This window comes from Microplitis mediator, chromosome 7, assembly GCF_029852145.1.
Source record: "Microplitis mediator isolate UGA2020A chromosome 7, iyMicMedi2.1, whole genome shotgun sequence".
NCBI classification, from domain to species: domain Eukaryota; kingdom Metazoa; phylum Arthropoda; class Insecta; order Hymenoptera; family Braconidae; genus Microplitis; species Microplitis mediator.
The window spans coordinates 17,428,056-17,445,954 of NC_079975.1; the positions used below are offsets into that span (position 1 = coordinate 17,428,056).

General features: G+C 29.3%; 1 protein-coding gene across 3 annotated transcripts in view; it reads left to right on the forward strand.

The window, feature by feature from the left end:
- The window catches only part of LOC130672403 (serine-rich adhesin for platelets-like), a 61,556-nt gene that overhangs the window by 40,833 nt on the left and 2,824 nt on the right, over positions 1-17,899 (forward strand). For all 3 annotated transcript variants that reach the window (XM_057476972.1, XM_057476973.1, XM_057476974.1), the window contains 2 exons: positions 6,403-6,909; positions 17,604-17,854. In XM_057476972.1, coding sequence (XP_057332955.1) covers positions 6,403-6,909; positions 17,604-17,854 — 758 coding nt within the window. The remainder of the gene's footprint in view (positions 1-6,402; positions 6,910-17,603; positions 17,855-17,899) is intronic.

Here is a 17,899-nt window from a genome sequence, read left to right on the forward strand (position 1 = left end):
TTGCATGTCAATGTTTTTAAAAAATTTTTTTTACGTACATTAAAAAATTTTTATTTCACTCACAAGTGACTTATTTATAAAAGTAATAAAATTGTCTATGAGTATGAATGTAGCAGAAATGAGACAATTTATAAATTTTAACTAAATAATTTAATTAATAAAAATAATGAAAATTTGAAAAATGGACGTACTGGTTTTTAAATGATCTAAATACGCATTATTTAATTGCACAACTCATTTGCGAATCAATGAGATGTGTTCTACTAACGCTTACTCGATCCGAGCTGATTCACTCACGTAGAAAACATTTTTTTATTTTACTTACATTAAATTGATTTATTCTAAAATTTAAAAAATTGCCAATCATCAGCTGTATTCACACTAATAAATATTCTAATGTTTGCTACTTTCAGTATCATGTTTATCAAATATTTATATATAGAAACAAGCCCAACAATCAATCATAAAAATTTTTTTTTATTGAATTTTTTTTATAATAATCCATCATGAATAAGCTTGTCACGTCAGATTTGTTAATCAGAATATCCTACAATTTACGGCGCACTGTGGTGATTTGCGGTAAATTACCGCAGTGACGGTAAAATGCGGCAATTCGCGGTAAATTACTACAATTTACGGTAATTCCACTAAATGTCGTAAATTACGGTAAATTACGGCCATTGCGGTAATTTACCATAATTCGGTTCCGCTATGGCAATAAACAAATGTCGGAAATATCGGCTCAGGGTGACAGATCGAGGAATGGTCAGGTACTTAAGACTACGATAAAAGATTGATCAGCCCGAGTCGAAATTTAAAGCCGACATTGAGCCTCCTAAGATAGTTCTTATTTCGGACTAGGGGGATTAAAGTAGATTCTATTCCCATGTTAAATTAGGTCTGACTTTGGTCCCCAAAGTAGTATACATTTCCATTTTTACCACTTTGGTGTCCAAAGTCGGGTCTGAAAGGAATAAAAATTAGGTTCGACTTTGGACCCCTACCTATTCAATAACAATAATAATAATAATTCTATCGTTATAATGATTATTTTTAATATAATAACATTATCAACTATAATTGTAGTTATAATTAATAATTTATAATGTAATTATAATAATAATAATAATTATTATTATTATTATTATTATTATTATAACTATCATTGCTATTGTTACTATTGTTAAATTTTTCATCACAAACATTTAAGCCACCGCTATATATTTTGAAAATTACAATCGAAAGTGTTCCAATTGTAAACGCGAATTGAATTCAAGATAATATGAAATATACGTATATTATAATTATTTCTTATCATTTAGGGTAAAGGCACCAGTACCCAGCCCCTAACCAGTAGCCTGCCGGTCATAGACTTTAACATTGGCTCAAAATATATATAGATATAATTTAACAAGAAGTGACTGGCTATTGGTTTGGGGCTGGGTACTGGTGCTCTTTCCCTATACTGCTTGGAAAGAGTCATTACTGATTAAAATTTAAAGTTCCAAAAATAATCTTAAATACACTGGTCGCAAAAGATAAGGGATAGAAAAAAAATTCGAAATTTTCGGGTGATTTTCAACATGCTGTAACTCGATGAAAAATGGCCGTAGAAAAAAATCAAAAAAAGCAAATTGTAGCCTCAAGTTTCTAATTTTCAGATCTGGACTTCAACTTATCTGCACGGTTCCGGAGTAATCCTAAAAGAACCGACGAAAAAAAATTTTCAAAATTTTTGCTCGTCTTCCAACAATTATATGGGCTTCAATAAATTTTTTGGAATAATCCGACCTTATAACTTAAGAAATTTTATGCACATATATTAATATGTGGCCGTTAATAATTTTCGGTTTTTCATTTCGTAACACGGTGAAAAATTCTTGACTTCAGAACAAATAAAGATACCGAAAAATTCTATTAATAGTATATTGTATAGTCAGGATGCTAAGATAGTCTATATGTGGTGAGGGTAATATTTTCAGCACGAGTCGTAGGGTTACATACACGGGCCGAAGGCTCGTTGAATAGAAAAGTATTGAAAATGATGAGAAATGAATCCTTTCGAATACTTTCTATACCCCAAGGTATTCATTTTGACATAAAATGAATACTTTTCAATCCCAAAATAATAAAAGAATTTCTGAACTTCCGAGGAATTGAAAAAGATTCAAATGAATTGATATTTTTAATCTTTCTGAATCCTTCTCAATACCTAAATAATCCGACATTTCTGATCAAGTGTGGGATTGAAAAAGATTGAAATGAATTGAAATTTTTGAATCTTTCTGAATCCTTCTCAATACCTAAATAATATCACATTTCGGGTCATGTGTGGAATTGAAAAAGATTGAAATGAATTGAAATTTTTGAATCTTTCCGAATCCTTCTCAATACCTAAATAATCCGATATTTCGATCAAGTGTGGGATTGAAAAAGATTGAAATGAATTGAAATTTTTGAATCTTGCTGAATCCTTCTCAATACCTAAATAATTTCACATTTCGGGTCATGAGTGGGATTGAAAAAGATTGAAATGAATTGAAATTTTTGAATCTTTCCGAATCCTTCTCAATACCTAAATTGAAATGATGAAAGATTGAATTCTTTTCAATACTTTCGAATTCCACTTTGGAATTGGAAAGTATTCAAACGATCGAAATTTCAATTCCATTCAATACTTTCCAAAACCGCCGAGGGATTGAAAAGAATTGAGATAATTTTCAGTACTTTTCAATTCACTTTTTTAATCAGGGAATGCATATTTAATTGATTTAAAATTTACTCGGATGTTTTAATTATTAATTTCAATATTTATTAACAAAATAAATACAACATAACCACGCGGTATGACCCACTCCCCATATGATGAATTGAAGTAACCATATTTAGTGTACTAACCGTCCAACATCCCTGATTCAGAAATCTCATTTGGAATGATTCAATCCATGCTAAAGTGTATATCTATTTATAATCAATTTTGCCAACTTTGAATCGTTCCGGATCGTGTTTGAATTATTTCAAATTAGGTTTCTCAATCAGGGATGGGTTCTGGCAAAAAAGTCGTTCAACGAGTTCTTACGATGTTTAATAGATGGAGCTCAGTTAAAAATCTTGAGACGCGTGGTGAAATATCATTTTAACACTCATTTTTGAAAACGCCGGTGAAAATCGAGGACATCTATTTTGATTTTACTCAATTTTATAGCAAGTTTACTGATTTACGAAAAAAGTATCTTAGATTTTTGCATAAATTCGATCATTCAAAAGATATCCAAGGTCGAAGTTTGATATATTTCAAAGAACTTGTTTTTGCTCGTTCTGAATTTTATAACATGTCAATAAATGAGAATTATGAAATTTTCAATATAGTTGCTTGTAGAAAATTGAATGCTCGACAAAAAGTGTTTGATTTACAACTTTGGCAAATTCAATCATTTCAAAGATATTCGCTACCAAAAATCACGCTGTCTGAAAATTATAATATTTCTCAATTCTGAATATGATAATAGTTATTAACGTAGCTAGGTGAGTTATTCTCATAATGAAACAGGAGTATTCACTCGTTTCGCTTGTGCCTGCGCACCTACGACTCGTGTTAACCACATCGCGGGTGACAGATTATGACTTAACCTACATGTTGCGCCCATCATTTTATTTAACTCGTGTGCGCTATTCACGTTTTATTAATTGCCCAAAAAGAGAAGACTAAATAGTTGTTTAACGACATGGAGGTAAAAAAACTTATAAAATATTTTATTCTTAATAGAATATGACAAAATTATAGGGTTGTAGATTTAATTGAACGGAAATTCAAATTCAATGTCAAAGTTTTAACTCCACATTAAAAACATTCGGCAGCACAATCTTGGCTACTCAATGGGTAACAGCAGGGAGTTGTAATTGCCCAATATTTCGTTAGAACTCAAAAAATAATTACGTTTATTTTTATTACGTCACAGTAGCCGATATTGTACACTGTAAAAAGAGCGGTGTTAAAAATAGGCTCATTTTAACTCCGCCCGGTGTTAAAATGAAATTACACCGGTGTAGGAGGCGTAATTCGGCGGTGTTAAACCGGTGTAAAAGCGGAGTAATACCGATGTAAAAACGGGGTAAACTGCGTCCGCTTGGAGTATTAACTTTAAAGATTATAAAACACAAAAAATGTCAGTTCTTTATGAAAATTAATAAAAAATATCATTTATTAACAAGTATAGTAATCGAATAAGTAAAAATTTTCACAAAGTAAAATATTTTAACACTGGTAAAGAATATCTAGACCGGCGGCGGCGTTATTTTAACACCGGTCTAGAATATTTACACCGGTGTTGGCGTTATTTTCGCACCGCTTTCGGTGTTGAAATTTAACACCGCCGATTTTAACATCTACACCGCTTGGAATTAGCCCGGTGATTTTTCACAGTGTAGGCATCTTCATATCGTTTTGACAAATAATTTGTCACTGGTCGGTAAACAGCCTTTTAGGGTTCGGATTTTAGGCATGATAAAACGTGAATAGCGCGCATGAGTTAATAGTCGTTTATCTATCGAGTGCGATCGTGTTAAGACGCGAGTGTGAAGATTGGTGCCCGAGCCGAAGGCGAGGGTACCAACACACAAGCGTCCAGATACACGATTGTACTAGATAAATACATTAGTTTTTGTGACAGATATTTGAAATTTACTACATTTAGTGCCTATAAATGGCAGGTTATAAATCCGCGTTTATTTATTTGGTAAGATTGTTTTGAGAATTTGTTGAAAATTAGAGAGAAGTCGGTAAGTGGACGAATTAAAATGATGATAAATTTTGTCACAAGATGGCTCGTTAAGTTACTTCGATATTTTTTGGTCGTTTGCTATCGCACATGTAACCAAAACATATTTTTGATCCGATGATGACGTCACTATTAGAACGATTAGGTATCTTTTTTACCAGCTGTATCTTATCTAATATTTTTAGCTATAAGCGCTAAATGTCGTAGATTTCAAGTGTCTGTCACAAAAATAAAATTTTTTTTTCGCTTAAAAAATAATATTATCATTCTTCGGAGCTCTCGTTAATAAAAATATAGTAAAAAAAAATTTTTTTATCAACCGAAAAAGACTAAATATTTCATTTTTCAATCTTACCCTAGTGGTCCTAATTTACCGTAAATTTACCTATTTTGCGGTAAATCTGTCGCCGAAATTCGGTAGGGATCGCCGTAATTTACCGTAAGTTTGCGGTAAATCTGCCGCAATTCAGATAATTTACTCCAATTTACGGTGGGTTTAGCGTAATTTACGGTAGATTCCCGAATTATCGTAATTTAGGTGGATTACCGAATTTTTACGGTAAATTCGCCGTAAGTTACGGCAAAGCCATCGTAAATTACGGTCGATCCATCGTAATTTACGGTCAATCGGTGTTTTACGGTGGATTACTGTAATTTACGTGAATCCACCGTAATTTGGATCGCCTAGGGTAAACTTTATTTTACAATATCATTATCCATCCCTGGCTAAGAAAAATAACTTAATCCATGCTAAGTGTATACCTATATATTAGTCTATTCAAATTGTTTTAAATCATTTCAAATTGTTTTGAATCATTTTAAATCATTTTTGTTGATCAGGGATCGTTAATCAACACTAATTTTATCGACTTTTTTTTTTGTTTTAATTAATGTAATTTAAAAAATTTTTATTTCAAAAGCTATATTTTATCTAAAATTTAATTTGACTTCAATACTCTTTTTTTTTTTAATTATAAAAATTCAATTTTAGCTAACCCTTCGTCCGTCGCTCTATGACCGTTGCGCTGCAATTTTTATTAAAAGATTATTTAAAAAGAAAAAAAAATTTCTTAGTCTTTTGAAATTTTATGAGTTCTTCTACTGTACTTGTTAGTATCGAATGAATGAATGATAATTATTTTCTCGATATTTTAAATATTAAAAAAATAATTTTTTTTGTTCGAAAACCTGAGAAACGCGGCGATGTGCCGCTGACGCGAGTAAACTCAGGCGTTGAATTTGTTCGGATTTTCTGCGCAGTATTGCCAGTTACCACCAGCGGCTCATTTCCAGCTCATTTAATTCATCTCTTTCTTTAATATTTTATTTAATACAAAATTCTTATTTTATTAAAAAATTAAAAAAAAATTTAGTCCTATAAGCTTGTGTGGTTTTAATTTTTTAAAATCATAGTTATGATACTTGGCATCATCGCAATATTAAATACATGGCGGTAGAACGCCGCGGCGCGACGAACGAAGGGTTAAAAAAAAAGTAAGTAATGAGTATATGTGGCCGTACAGAGCAGATATACTTTTTCAACAATTCCTATGACTATATTGTAATCGTTATTCTGAAGGAATGTTTATGAAAAATTAATCGTATTAAATGCTTTTCTTCATAGATAACCTCGAGGCAGTGAGCCAATATTTGGGAGACTATTCGAAAAGTCAAGGATCTTCGGATAATATTACCATAATTGTTGTATTTCTAACGCCACCATATCAAATTGTATCGAGACCTTTTTATACTAATTTTCTACTTGCGGATGTTCGTTCAAACAACATGGAAACAAACAATCGGTTCATGTCAGATGCTAATTCTCAATATGATGTTAACACTGAACTTATGAATCAACAACCATATAATAAAAATGAATCTGCTTTCAATGCATCATCATTTACATGTGAAAAGTCTTCAACTGTTTATCAAGAAAATGGAACTGTGGCTTATGGGGACCGAAACAATGAAGATCTTGGTCCTGAAAGTAACGTTGATGCTGTCGATGATGCAGGTGACATTTGTACGCTTGCAAATGTTTCGAGAGAACTTTTTTGCGATACAAATTCCGACGATGATCTAGCTATGGAGAATAGTACAAAAAATGAATTTTCATCTTCAAAGAATATGAGTGAGTTCTAAAACCTTATTCAATTTTACCAGTATACTATACTTTTTCAAATCTATTTAATAATTTAAATATTTAAAAAAGGAAAAATTTGAATAATCAACACAGCTGTTATTAATTATTTCTTCACTATCCATTTACATTTTGATTTTTTCAAAAAAAATTTTTTTTTTAAATCTACAAATACTTGAATCTTGAAATGTTTTTTATTATACTAATACTTTAAAAGCAATTCAATATGATTTTATTTAGTTCTTTATGACTATCATTTGCATTTCATTAATTTTTAATGAGACATTCTATTTAACAAGAAACTCAAAATGAAAATTTAAGTACAAAGTTCTGTTATTACGTTAATTAATGTGTCATTTAAATTTACTGCTACTTATTTTCTGAAACATCACTGGAATAAATAATTTTATTTTGTTTATTGGACCAATAATAATCTCTAATAATTTTGAAAAACATTTTTAATGGCCAACTTTCTAAAGTTCTCAGATTTTCGCTTGAAGAGCTTTCTCCTTAACAATTTTAAACCGTATCAGTCACTGAACTTAATGCACTGATTGTCACTTCAACGAAGCGAAATCGAACCAGAAAATACTATTACACTACTTTTCTAAATCCAGTTAATAACTTCGAATACTTATGAGTCATGTAATTATCATACTTCAAATTTTGCTATAATTAATAAAAGATGCAATCAGTACACTGTAAAAAATCGGGAGTGAATATGAATTTTATTTCAATTTGCATTCACTCCAGCCCGGCGTTTTACTACTTAAATAAATGTATATATAATAGAAATAGCTGTTAATTAAAAACATAATTATTTCAATAAATAATTCATTTAGATATTATTAATTAAACTTAAAATAATATGTTTTTAATTTATAAAAAGTTTTAGTAACTCACTAAATTATGATTTCATATATACAATACATAGTGAAAATATTAAATTAGTGAATAGCTATAGTGACACAGTTTTTATGGGAATATTTGATACTTCGGTACAATATGAAATGTTATCTCGTGGTACACAGAAAATAAGGATTTCTTGACGCAAAAACTTTTTGCTTGTTCCAAGAAAATTTTTACTTCCGCTAAGAAATTTTTTGCAATATGAATTGAAAACGTAAATTTTTTTGAAACAAGAAAAGATTTTCTTGAGCCAAGAAACAAATTTGTGGAGCAAGAAAAAATTTCTTGCACCAAGAAATCCTTTTTTCTGCGTATGATTGATGTAAATCGTATGACAATTTGTGACTCAGTGGAATCATATTTGTGAAAGTTTTTATAATCAGCTGCTTATAATTTTTTAAAATCATTTCACGTAAATATATAGAAAGGGGGAGCTCGTAATTATTTCCGTACTCATAAATGTAAAATATCACAGACCTAAGTTCACTATCCCGTGTAAAAAAATTTTCGTTCATAATGAATTTAGGTCTGAATTTCATGACGAAACTCAGAACGTGACACAAATATGACTTTCATCATGAATTTACTCCAACTTTTCGTCTAGTAAATCGGTACCAATTATAAAATTAATTTATTACGTTTTTGAATTGGACTTGGGATGACTTCGATAGAAACTTGACTGATTTTATACTTGATTAAACCTTTTTGTCAAATTTATCGATCCAGAAATGACCAATAAACTTGTTCTATCAAGGGTACCGTCACTTATGATCCGAAGACAAAATATCCGCGACAAAATATCCGCGACAAAATATCCGAAGACATTTTATCCGATAGACAAAATATCCCCGGACTAAATACTCGATAGATATAATATCCCCGACAAAATATCTTATAATATAAATACTTTTTATATAAATAGTACGGTACCCTTTTATCAGAAATGTTTAATATATTTGCACATAAAATTTGAGTGTGTGATATTAAAAATAGATCAACACATATGCTTGAAATCGTATTGTGCCCTTTTTTCACAGATTTTGGGTGGGTATTATTTTGGAAATAGGTCAACACATATGTTTGGAATGGTACAGTACCCGTTTATCGAAAACCATTAATTATTTTTTCACTTAAAATATATTTTTCTAAATAAGATTTATCGACAGGATATTTTGTCACGGATTTTTTGTCTCTTGAATATTTAGTCCGGGGATATTTTGTCTATCGGATAAAATGTCTCCGGATATTTTGTCGTGGATATTTTGTCGCGGATATTTTATCCGCGGATTACAAGTCGTGCTACCCTATCAAGTACTTGATTTACGTAAATCAGTTTCGATTGTAAAATTAATTTAGTGAATGAATTTCGGATCACTTGGATTTAAATTATACTGTCATAATTTTGACGTGATTAAAGTTCTTTATACAAATTCATGATGAAAGTCATATTTGTGTTACGATCTGAGTTTCGAGATGAAATTTATATTTAAATTCATTCTGATCAATAATTTTTTTACACGGGATGTATTAGTAATTTTTCTTATAATTAATATTTTCCTAAACTCCCTTTCGGAGTGAATTACACTCCGAAGGGGAGTGAATAAATAAAAAGACATCCACTCCACGTTCAGTCTGCAAATTTTTTACAGTGTAATTAACTGTTCCAATTGTTTTTTATTTATTTTCAAACAATCTCAGTCTTATGCATAATCCAAAAGTTTAATCATATAATACTTCAACGTTCCATTATTTTATAAAATTATGGATACATTGTAATGAAAAAACTAAATCATTAATTCGAAACTTTAAATAAATTTTTTCATTCAATAGAACTTTGCTCTATGCAATCTACGATTAGGAACTTTCATACAGTCGAATTCCATTACCTGGGTCAGTTAGCCTACAGAGGAGCGTAAATTCCGACTTATCGAATGCCCCTTCTCCTTTACAAAGTAAACCACATGCAAATGCTCTTACAGCGCATGAATGATGCATATATCGCGTGCCAAAAGGTAAAAGGGCGCATTGCTACAGGTTAGTAGGGAATTATGCTAAAAGGGTGCATAAAAAAATTTTCTTTTGTCATTAGCTTTGAAATTTTTCGAAACGCAAAGATCTGCGAAAAAAAAATTTAGGCATCCTTAAGCTAAAAGGGCGTATGTTTTGAGATACGCCCTTTTAGCTTTTGAAAAGTAGTGCCTAAAGCTAAAAGGGCGCATAAAAAAAAATTCAAGTTTTAACACAAAATACTAACAAATAGTTTCACAAGACAAGTTAGATGAAAAAAACAGTCTCCTACACTTTTTTTTCAAAATTTATTAAAAATAAAGTAATTAAAAAAAAAAAATGAAAATATCAAATTTTTAATTAAATATAAATTTTCATAACGATTTTAAAAAATAAAAATTCACTGATTTTTTTTTTAATTACTGTTTAAGATTATGGATCTGCCATAAATAATAATAATTTATAAAAAAAAAAAATAACAGATATGGAGAATTTTTTTTTTTTTTTTTTCAATTTAGTATAAGAATTTCAAAATAATTTTATAAACTCTAATAACCAATTCCATAACAAAAAATATTAATACAATCACGCGTACTTTGTGAGCTGTCTAAGCACATTTTTAATTTTGATATTAAAAGAACGTATTTGTTAAATTACACCTTTTTGACTCCAGCATTTATTTTTTTTTCATTTTTAGACTTCAGATAAGCTTTTTAATAAATTTTTCAGAAAAAAAATTTATAGCTTTTTAAGGTACATTAAAATAGGATAAAACTTACATCATCATGTAAAGAATTTGTTAATGAATAATTATAATACAACATAAAGTTGATTACTCAATATGTTATTTTTAAAATAAATAATTCAGTTGAGGAGAGCCCTGATGTCAATTAATTAACTGATTTCTTGTGATCACGATAACACCCAAATAAAACGGCTCAGGAACCTAATTTTTTAACTTCCCGCTAAAAAAATTGTTAATTTTCAAAAATTCGGGAAGTTATTGGTTTCACCCCAATTTTCGTAAATCGAGTTTTCATTAGATGTCGACGTATTGAGGTCCTAGGAAGCTATTCTGACTATTTTTAGAATGATGTCCGAGTGTATGTATGTATGTATGTGTGTGTGTGTGTGTGTGTGTGTGTGGCAATCGAAAAAGTTTGTTGGCCGTCAACTTTTCTGAAAATTTCAAATCGACCGATCAAATGCACTCTAAGATATAGAAGAAATATAAAAAAAAAAAAAAGTTTTCAGTTTTTAAAAAATTTTCCAGAAATGGCTCGATCGATCGATTCCAAAATCTAATCAGCTCTAGAATTCCATAAAACGCGTCGATTGCCGCCTCAACCATCTCAATCGGTTTATTCGTTCGAGAGATATCGATCGAAAAAGAAATGGTGAAAAACGGTTTTCTTTGATTACCTTCGAAGCGACTCATCCGACCAATTTCAAAATCTGATCAGCTTTAGAACTCAATAAAACGCGTCGATTGCCACCAAAACTCTCTCAGTCGGTCAATTCGTTTGAGAGATATCGTTAAAGAAAAAAATGGTAAACACCGGTTTTTTTCGAAAACAACGGCATACAAAAGTATTTTCGAGTTCGAAGAGCTTGAAAATGTACTCACACCAATTTTTTCAAGCTCAAGCAGCTCGATGACAGCGGGAAGTTTTAGAGCTGGCCCTCAGGGTCAACCGATAGACCGATTTTTTTTATTAACATTAGTTTGGTGACTACAAGAACTCTTTCGTTAATCACTATCCAACTCTTTCTGGTTTTATTGTAATTGGTAAAAATTCATAATTCACGAAAAATTTAGCTGCCATTTTTCGTATTGTTGTTATTATTTATGCACTTATTTTTTCTCCACCAACTACTAACAGCAGCACTAGCGTAACTGTAGGATTTAAAAAAAAAGCGACATCTAAGACAAAAACGTAGAATATTTAAAAAAAATTAAATTGAAAATAAGAAATAAAAAAAAAATAAAATTAATAATATAAAAGTGGAATAAAAATTCATAATTAAAAAAAAACTAATGTTATGAAATAAAAATAAAATAAAAATAACGATTAAAAATAAAATGAGCGATTGAGGTATGCACTTTTGGATTTTCCACCTTTTAGTAGTATACGTTTGCGCATCTGGCTAATAAATTAACTATATTTATTAAACTTTTTTAGCTTTATTTTTAATTGCGTAAACTCAATTGCTAACAAGTTCCCATATAACAATCTTTTTCAATTCTTGTGCAAGACTGCCCTCAAGATCGATAGGTGCTAGTATCTTTTTCTACGTATGTGTCTTGTTGCAGATACTTGTGACAAGATTTAAATTGCAAGCCTTACACAAGAAATTCGTGCCAGATTATAACTCAATTCTGGAGGAAGACTATTGTTGAAAATAGTTGCGCATGGCTTGCTCAAGGCTCTAAATTGACCTTGAGCCTTGAGCAGATCTTGATCAAGCCATGCGTAAGTACCTACTGTACGTTACTGGTGCGAGAAATCTGTCAGACACTTTTTCATTGCAAGGTGTTCAAGATATCTTTAATATTCTAGCGCACGATACTATGAGCAAGACATACACAAATATTGACATAGGTTTCTTGATACACGATCTTGCGAAAGACACATACGTAGAAAAAGACACTAACGGCTAGGGGTCTTGCTCAAGATACTTAATCTAGAATCTTCTTCAAACACGTGTTACTAGGGTTACAATGGCTTTTAAAGGTATTTACAATTGATTATTTCTTACTCTCGAGAAATAAACTTGAATTTTTTTTTTTTAACATTTTCTGAAATGATTAATTTTCTACAATAATAATTAAGTCAGAAACATATTAAACCAACATAATTATTGCTTGTAAGTTTCAAATATATTGTGTATTGAATTCATAAATATCTTGTATTAGATGGTTGAACTTTTCTAAAAAACATATTTTTGTTTTTCAGTTTTAGGAATTTCACAACTAATTTGCTAGCTTTTTTAAAAAAATGTCGTTTAATTGAATTTGTCGATTAATTTAGAATTTAGTTTTTGTATTTAAACAAGAAATCTACCGTTTTATTCCGGATAAGGCCGGATGGCTTTTTTTTAAATTATTTTTGATCTTTTGAATTTCGTAGTGTAAAGTGAGACATAATTTTTTTCGAGCTCGACGAGCTCGAAATATCCGATGCATTGGTGAATATTTTTGAACTTGAAGAGCACAAAAGTGTATTCACAATAACGTTTTCGAGGTCGAAAACAACGAGAAGTTTTACGGCTGGCAGATTCAACCATTTTCCAGATATTTTTTCATAGGACTAATGTAAAAATGAAAAATTGCGATGAAGAAGATCTTGCTATGAATATTAAGAACTAATTTTTCAATATCACAAGTAAACCCTGGTAGAAAATTTTCGGAATTTTCTCTGAAAAACTTAGTTCCAAAGTTCAAAAGACTTTTTCAAAGTTCTAAAGACTTTTTCAGAGTTATTCAGAGAAAAGTCCGAAAAATTTCCACCAGGAAAGCATCAAAAACGCAATTTCTTGACCCCCATATAAATATTAGGGTGTTTAAAAAAAACGATTTTTTTTTCTCGGAAACAGATTCAAAAGTTTCAGTTAGATATAAAAATACGCCTGTGAAAATTAAAGCTCTTAATATTTACATTAAAAGGTTCCGCATGACCGCATCGCCGTTTTCTATTTTCCATAGGAATAACATGGAACAAATTTTTTTTGCGTCTTCTGATTTTTATAACTATCTAACGATGCGGTGTAGAAAAAATCTGCAGACATATTTTTGTCGGGATTTGAATGCTCTATAAAAAAAAGTCTCATCATTTTTTGGTAAACCCATCTGTTCAAAAATTATTGGAACTGGAAGTCAATATTATAGTAAATTTCGAGATCTTTTTACTTTGCCAGTGAAACTATCAGATTTATCATAAAGTGTCATAGAACCTTTATTATAGATAATTTTATTCTCTACAAATTATTTTCAATAAAATTTTTTGAAATTCCGCATTGTTATCTAGTTATTTTCATTTTAATGTCAAGCTCTTAAAAAAAGCAGTATTTTGATCGATTTCAAAAGCTTGACATTAAAATGGATATAACTAGAAAATTATGCAGAATTTAAAAAAACTTTATTCAAAATAATTTGTAAGGAATAAAATTGTCTACAAAAAAAGATTCCGTGACATTTTGTGATAGTTTCGCTGAAAAAGTAAAACGATCTCCAATTTTACTTCGAACTCTAATAACTTTTGAACAGATGGATTTATCAAAAAATGATAAGAGACTTTTTTTGTAGAGCATTCAATTTTCTACAAAAATATGTTTGCAGATTTTTCATACGCCGCATCGTTAGCTAGTTATATAAAAATCAGAAGACACAAAAAAAAATTTTTGCCATGTTATTCTTATAGAAAATAGCAAAGTGTGACGCGGAACCTCTTAACGTTAATTTTAAAAGTTCTAATCTTCACAGGTGTATTTTGATATCTAAATGAAACTTTTGAACCTGTTTGCGAGTAAAAAAAACATTTTTTTTTTTTTTTAAACACCCTAATAAATATACATTTCTAACTCTCGAACCAATAAAATTGTTAGAATCTTTGCGACTAGTTAGGGCATATTATAGGAAAATCATTTTAAAATTCCACTGATCGAAATCACATATAGAGTACTTTAATCATTTAACATTTTACTATTTTTTATTCAGAATCCCTGGAGGAAATTTTTCGGAATTTTCTCTGAAAAACTCAGTTCTAAAGTTTTAAAGACTTTTTCAGAGTTTTTCAGAGAAAAGTCCGAAAATTTTCCACCAGGGGCGTTCTGAGAACGATTAAATCTAATATTTTTACGATAAAATTTTAAATAAAAATTTAATCAAACACAAACTGTCACTGTTAATATTGTAAAATTAACTTAATTGAATGAATCGCCATTTTTATAACGAAAAGATCAAGTTTTGTTAAATTTCAATAAAATTTAAATTTCCCGCGCACACATTTTAATGATTTATCGTTTTGCGCATGTTAGTCACTGAGATGCTCGTATACTTTTCTCAATAGTTAAGTATCCGGTGATTGAGTATAGTGTAGAGTAGTCGTCTTAAAACTTACTGCGAAACCATTCAAAGTTTTGTGCTACTAAACGTTTATATCGGTTTATATTCAATCGCCATTATATAATTCTGCAATAGTTTTATTTAAAACTTATAATTGTCACAATTTATGTGATAAGTGAATAAACAAGATATCACAGGTATTATAATTATTAAGGTAGGATTTAAGGCCTAAGATAAAAGTATCTTAAAAAATATTTTAAATATTACCAAACGGATAAAAATAGTACAAAAGAGAAAGAATAATTTTGGCAATCAGTAAAAGAACTAATTTTATTATTTTATGTTTCAAAAATTTTATAATTTTTTATTTTGCAAAATTAGAGTAAAAGCAATTTTTAATATTTGTCGTAGTCGTATAATTTTATCTTTCAAACATTCAACAAACATTTTTACGCAGCATAAAATTTTTTCAAAATAACTAAATATTGACATACACTCGTTGTTGTCATTAATGCCTGACCTCCCAATCTCTAAATTCAAAACCAGACAGGGAGTCAGACATTGATTACAACAAGTGTACTTGCAATTCAATGGAAAAAAAAATTATGATAAAGTTTTAATATTTGTTTTAGAGAAAGTGTTTTAAAAAAGTATTGCGTTTTCTCTTATAACTGTACTAAGCTTTTTAAGGCTATGTTTTTAGACTGTCTGAGTGAGAATTCAAGAGGGGTTGATGATTCATAACATGCTTTCAATTTGCGAAGGAATTCGTTGCAAAGTAGTTGTATATTTATCGTTAAAGAATGTCTCAAATAAAATTTACTTAATTTGCTTTCTTCTATAAGACTCGAACTAATTTTAACATAGATTCAAAAAATTATTTTATCATTTTTGTTTTCTTTCGTGTTTGAATTTCAATTTTAACCCCAAATTAACATCTCTTTTTTCCACATCTTGCATTTTATTTTGTATACATCATTTTTATGTTATACATCATTAAAAATAATAAATAGAACATTTTTTTTTATCGATAAAATTTTAATTAATAATTAGTCTTAAACAAACTTTCGATCGTTAAATAAGATTTATTTTTTTACATCAACTGACTCTACTGATAACTTAAAATTAAATTCACTGGTCACAAATGAATTCTCGAAAAAAATAGATCGTCACAAGTTTAATTTAATTTAGTTTTTTTTTTTTCACAGTAAAATCATTCACTTATTAATTTTTTAATTTTTAAAATGCGAATTTTTTAAAAATTTAATTTCATTAATTATTTAGTCTATTTATTAATAATTTTAAATTTATCTGATGTCTGCTACATTCATACTCATAAGTTAGCAAACATATGACAATTTTTAAAACGTTAAAATAATAAAATAAAATTTTTTTAACAAAGCAATTAAAAAATAGACTTTTAGAAAATTCTAAATTCAGTGCATACATTTTTTTTTTATTTGATCAATTTAATTATTTGATTTTTTTTTTATGGAATTTAAAAATTGTCTTTTGTCTGCTACATTTACACCCATAATATTAATTATCAATACATCATACCCTTTTAAAAGTTTCATGTGTACAACAAAAAAATTTTTGATTTTTTTTTAAACAATAAATCATAAAAAAGAAATTTTTGAAAAAATTGCACTTGTAGTTTTTAAAATTTTCTATATGTGCATATTTTTAGTTTTCGATTTTTTGTAATTGATTTGTTGAAAAAAAAAATCCAAAAATTACTAATTGTCTGCTAACTTCAGGATCATAAATTTTGTAGAATAGTTTAAAAATATCGAAAAAACTTTTTCACCAAGAAAATATTATCAATAATTACTCATAATTAAAACTTGCAACTCTATTTGTTAGTTTACTCTAAAATATGTTTTTATAATTTTTTTAAAATTTGTTGCTCGAAAAATCTTTACAATATATTCGTGTTAAAAATAATAATTTAAGTATTAAATATTTTGATAAATTATTTTAAAGTTATATTAATTCAGCAAGGATCGATGTACTGAGTAAAAAAGGAGAATTTACGACTTATGTTAAGTTAGCAACCCAACACGATTTCATCCATTCTGCATGACGGCTTGTAACGCCCATTCCTCTTGGTAGCAACGTCGCTCATGCGCGCATCCGTCAATGCTACTAGTCTTTGCTAGCTTTTCTTACTTTTACCATATTATTCTCGTTCAGACTCGACGCACTTCTCTTGGCAAGTGTCCCAAGTGCATTCCAACATATTAATGACAATTCGTTAGTTTTACCCACTATTTCATTTATTTTCACTAAAATTAGTTTTTTTTTATTTTATGAGAAATGTCAAAGCGAAATGAAATTAAAATCTTGTATTTTATATTTTAATTTTTTATGTATTTCTTGTCAAACTTCATTATCTCTTTATGAAGAGTAATTTTATGTACCTGAAGGTCGGGACGTTTTTTGCTTAACGAAAATGAAAAAAATTTATGTAATTTGACTACCTAAAGGTGACTTAAGGGGTAATTGGAAGTGGCTGCAATTTTCGGCTGACATACTCGTACCTATGCGAAAATATTCGGAAATCTAGATCCAGTAGAATTTTTACTTATTTAGTTTTTTTATTTTCCTTCCGCAAAAAACGTTCCGATCTTCAGGTACACGTAATTTTGAATATTTATGTACATATATATATATATATATATATATATTTTTTTTTTTTCAGAGCAACAACAGAATTTAATAAATGTGGACAATGTAGGTGATAGCGACGAATCAGATGATGAATGGAACTTCTACAGAATCGAACCAAATAAAGATACGGAAAATTCTTTGGAACCCAAAGTGCCAACAGTGGTTACTGAACCTGGTGAAATCATAAAACCCGAAGTTATCGGAAATAATAAAGATCTATGTGACCAAAACCCCATAGACAGTGAGACAGCAATAAACTCACTTACACCTGTTAAAACTGAGGTATTTTTATTTAAATATAAAAAACTATATATTTTCTTTTTTTTT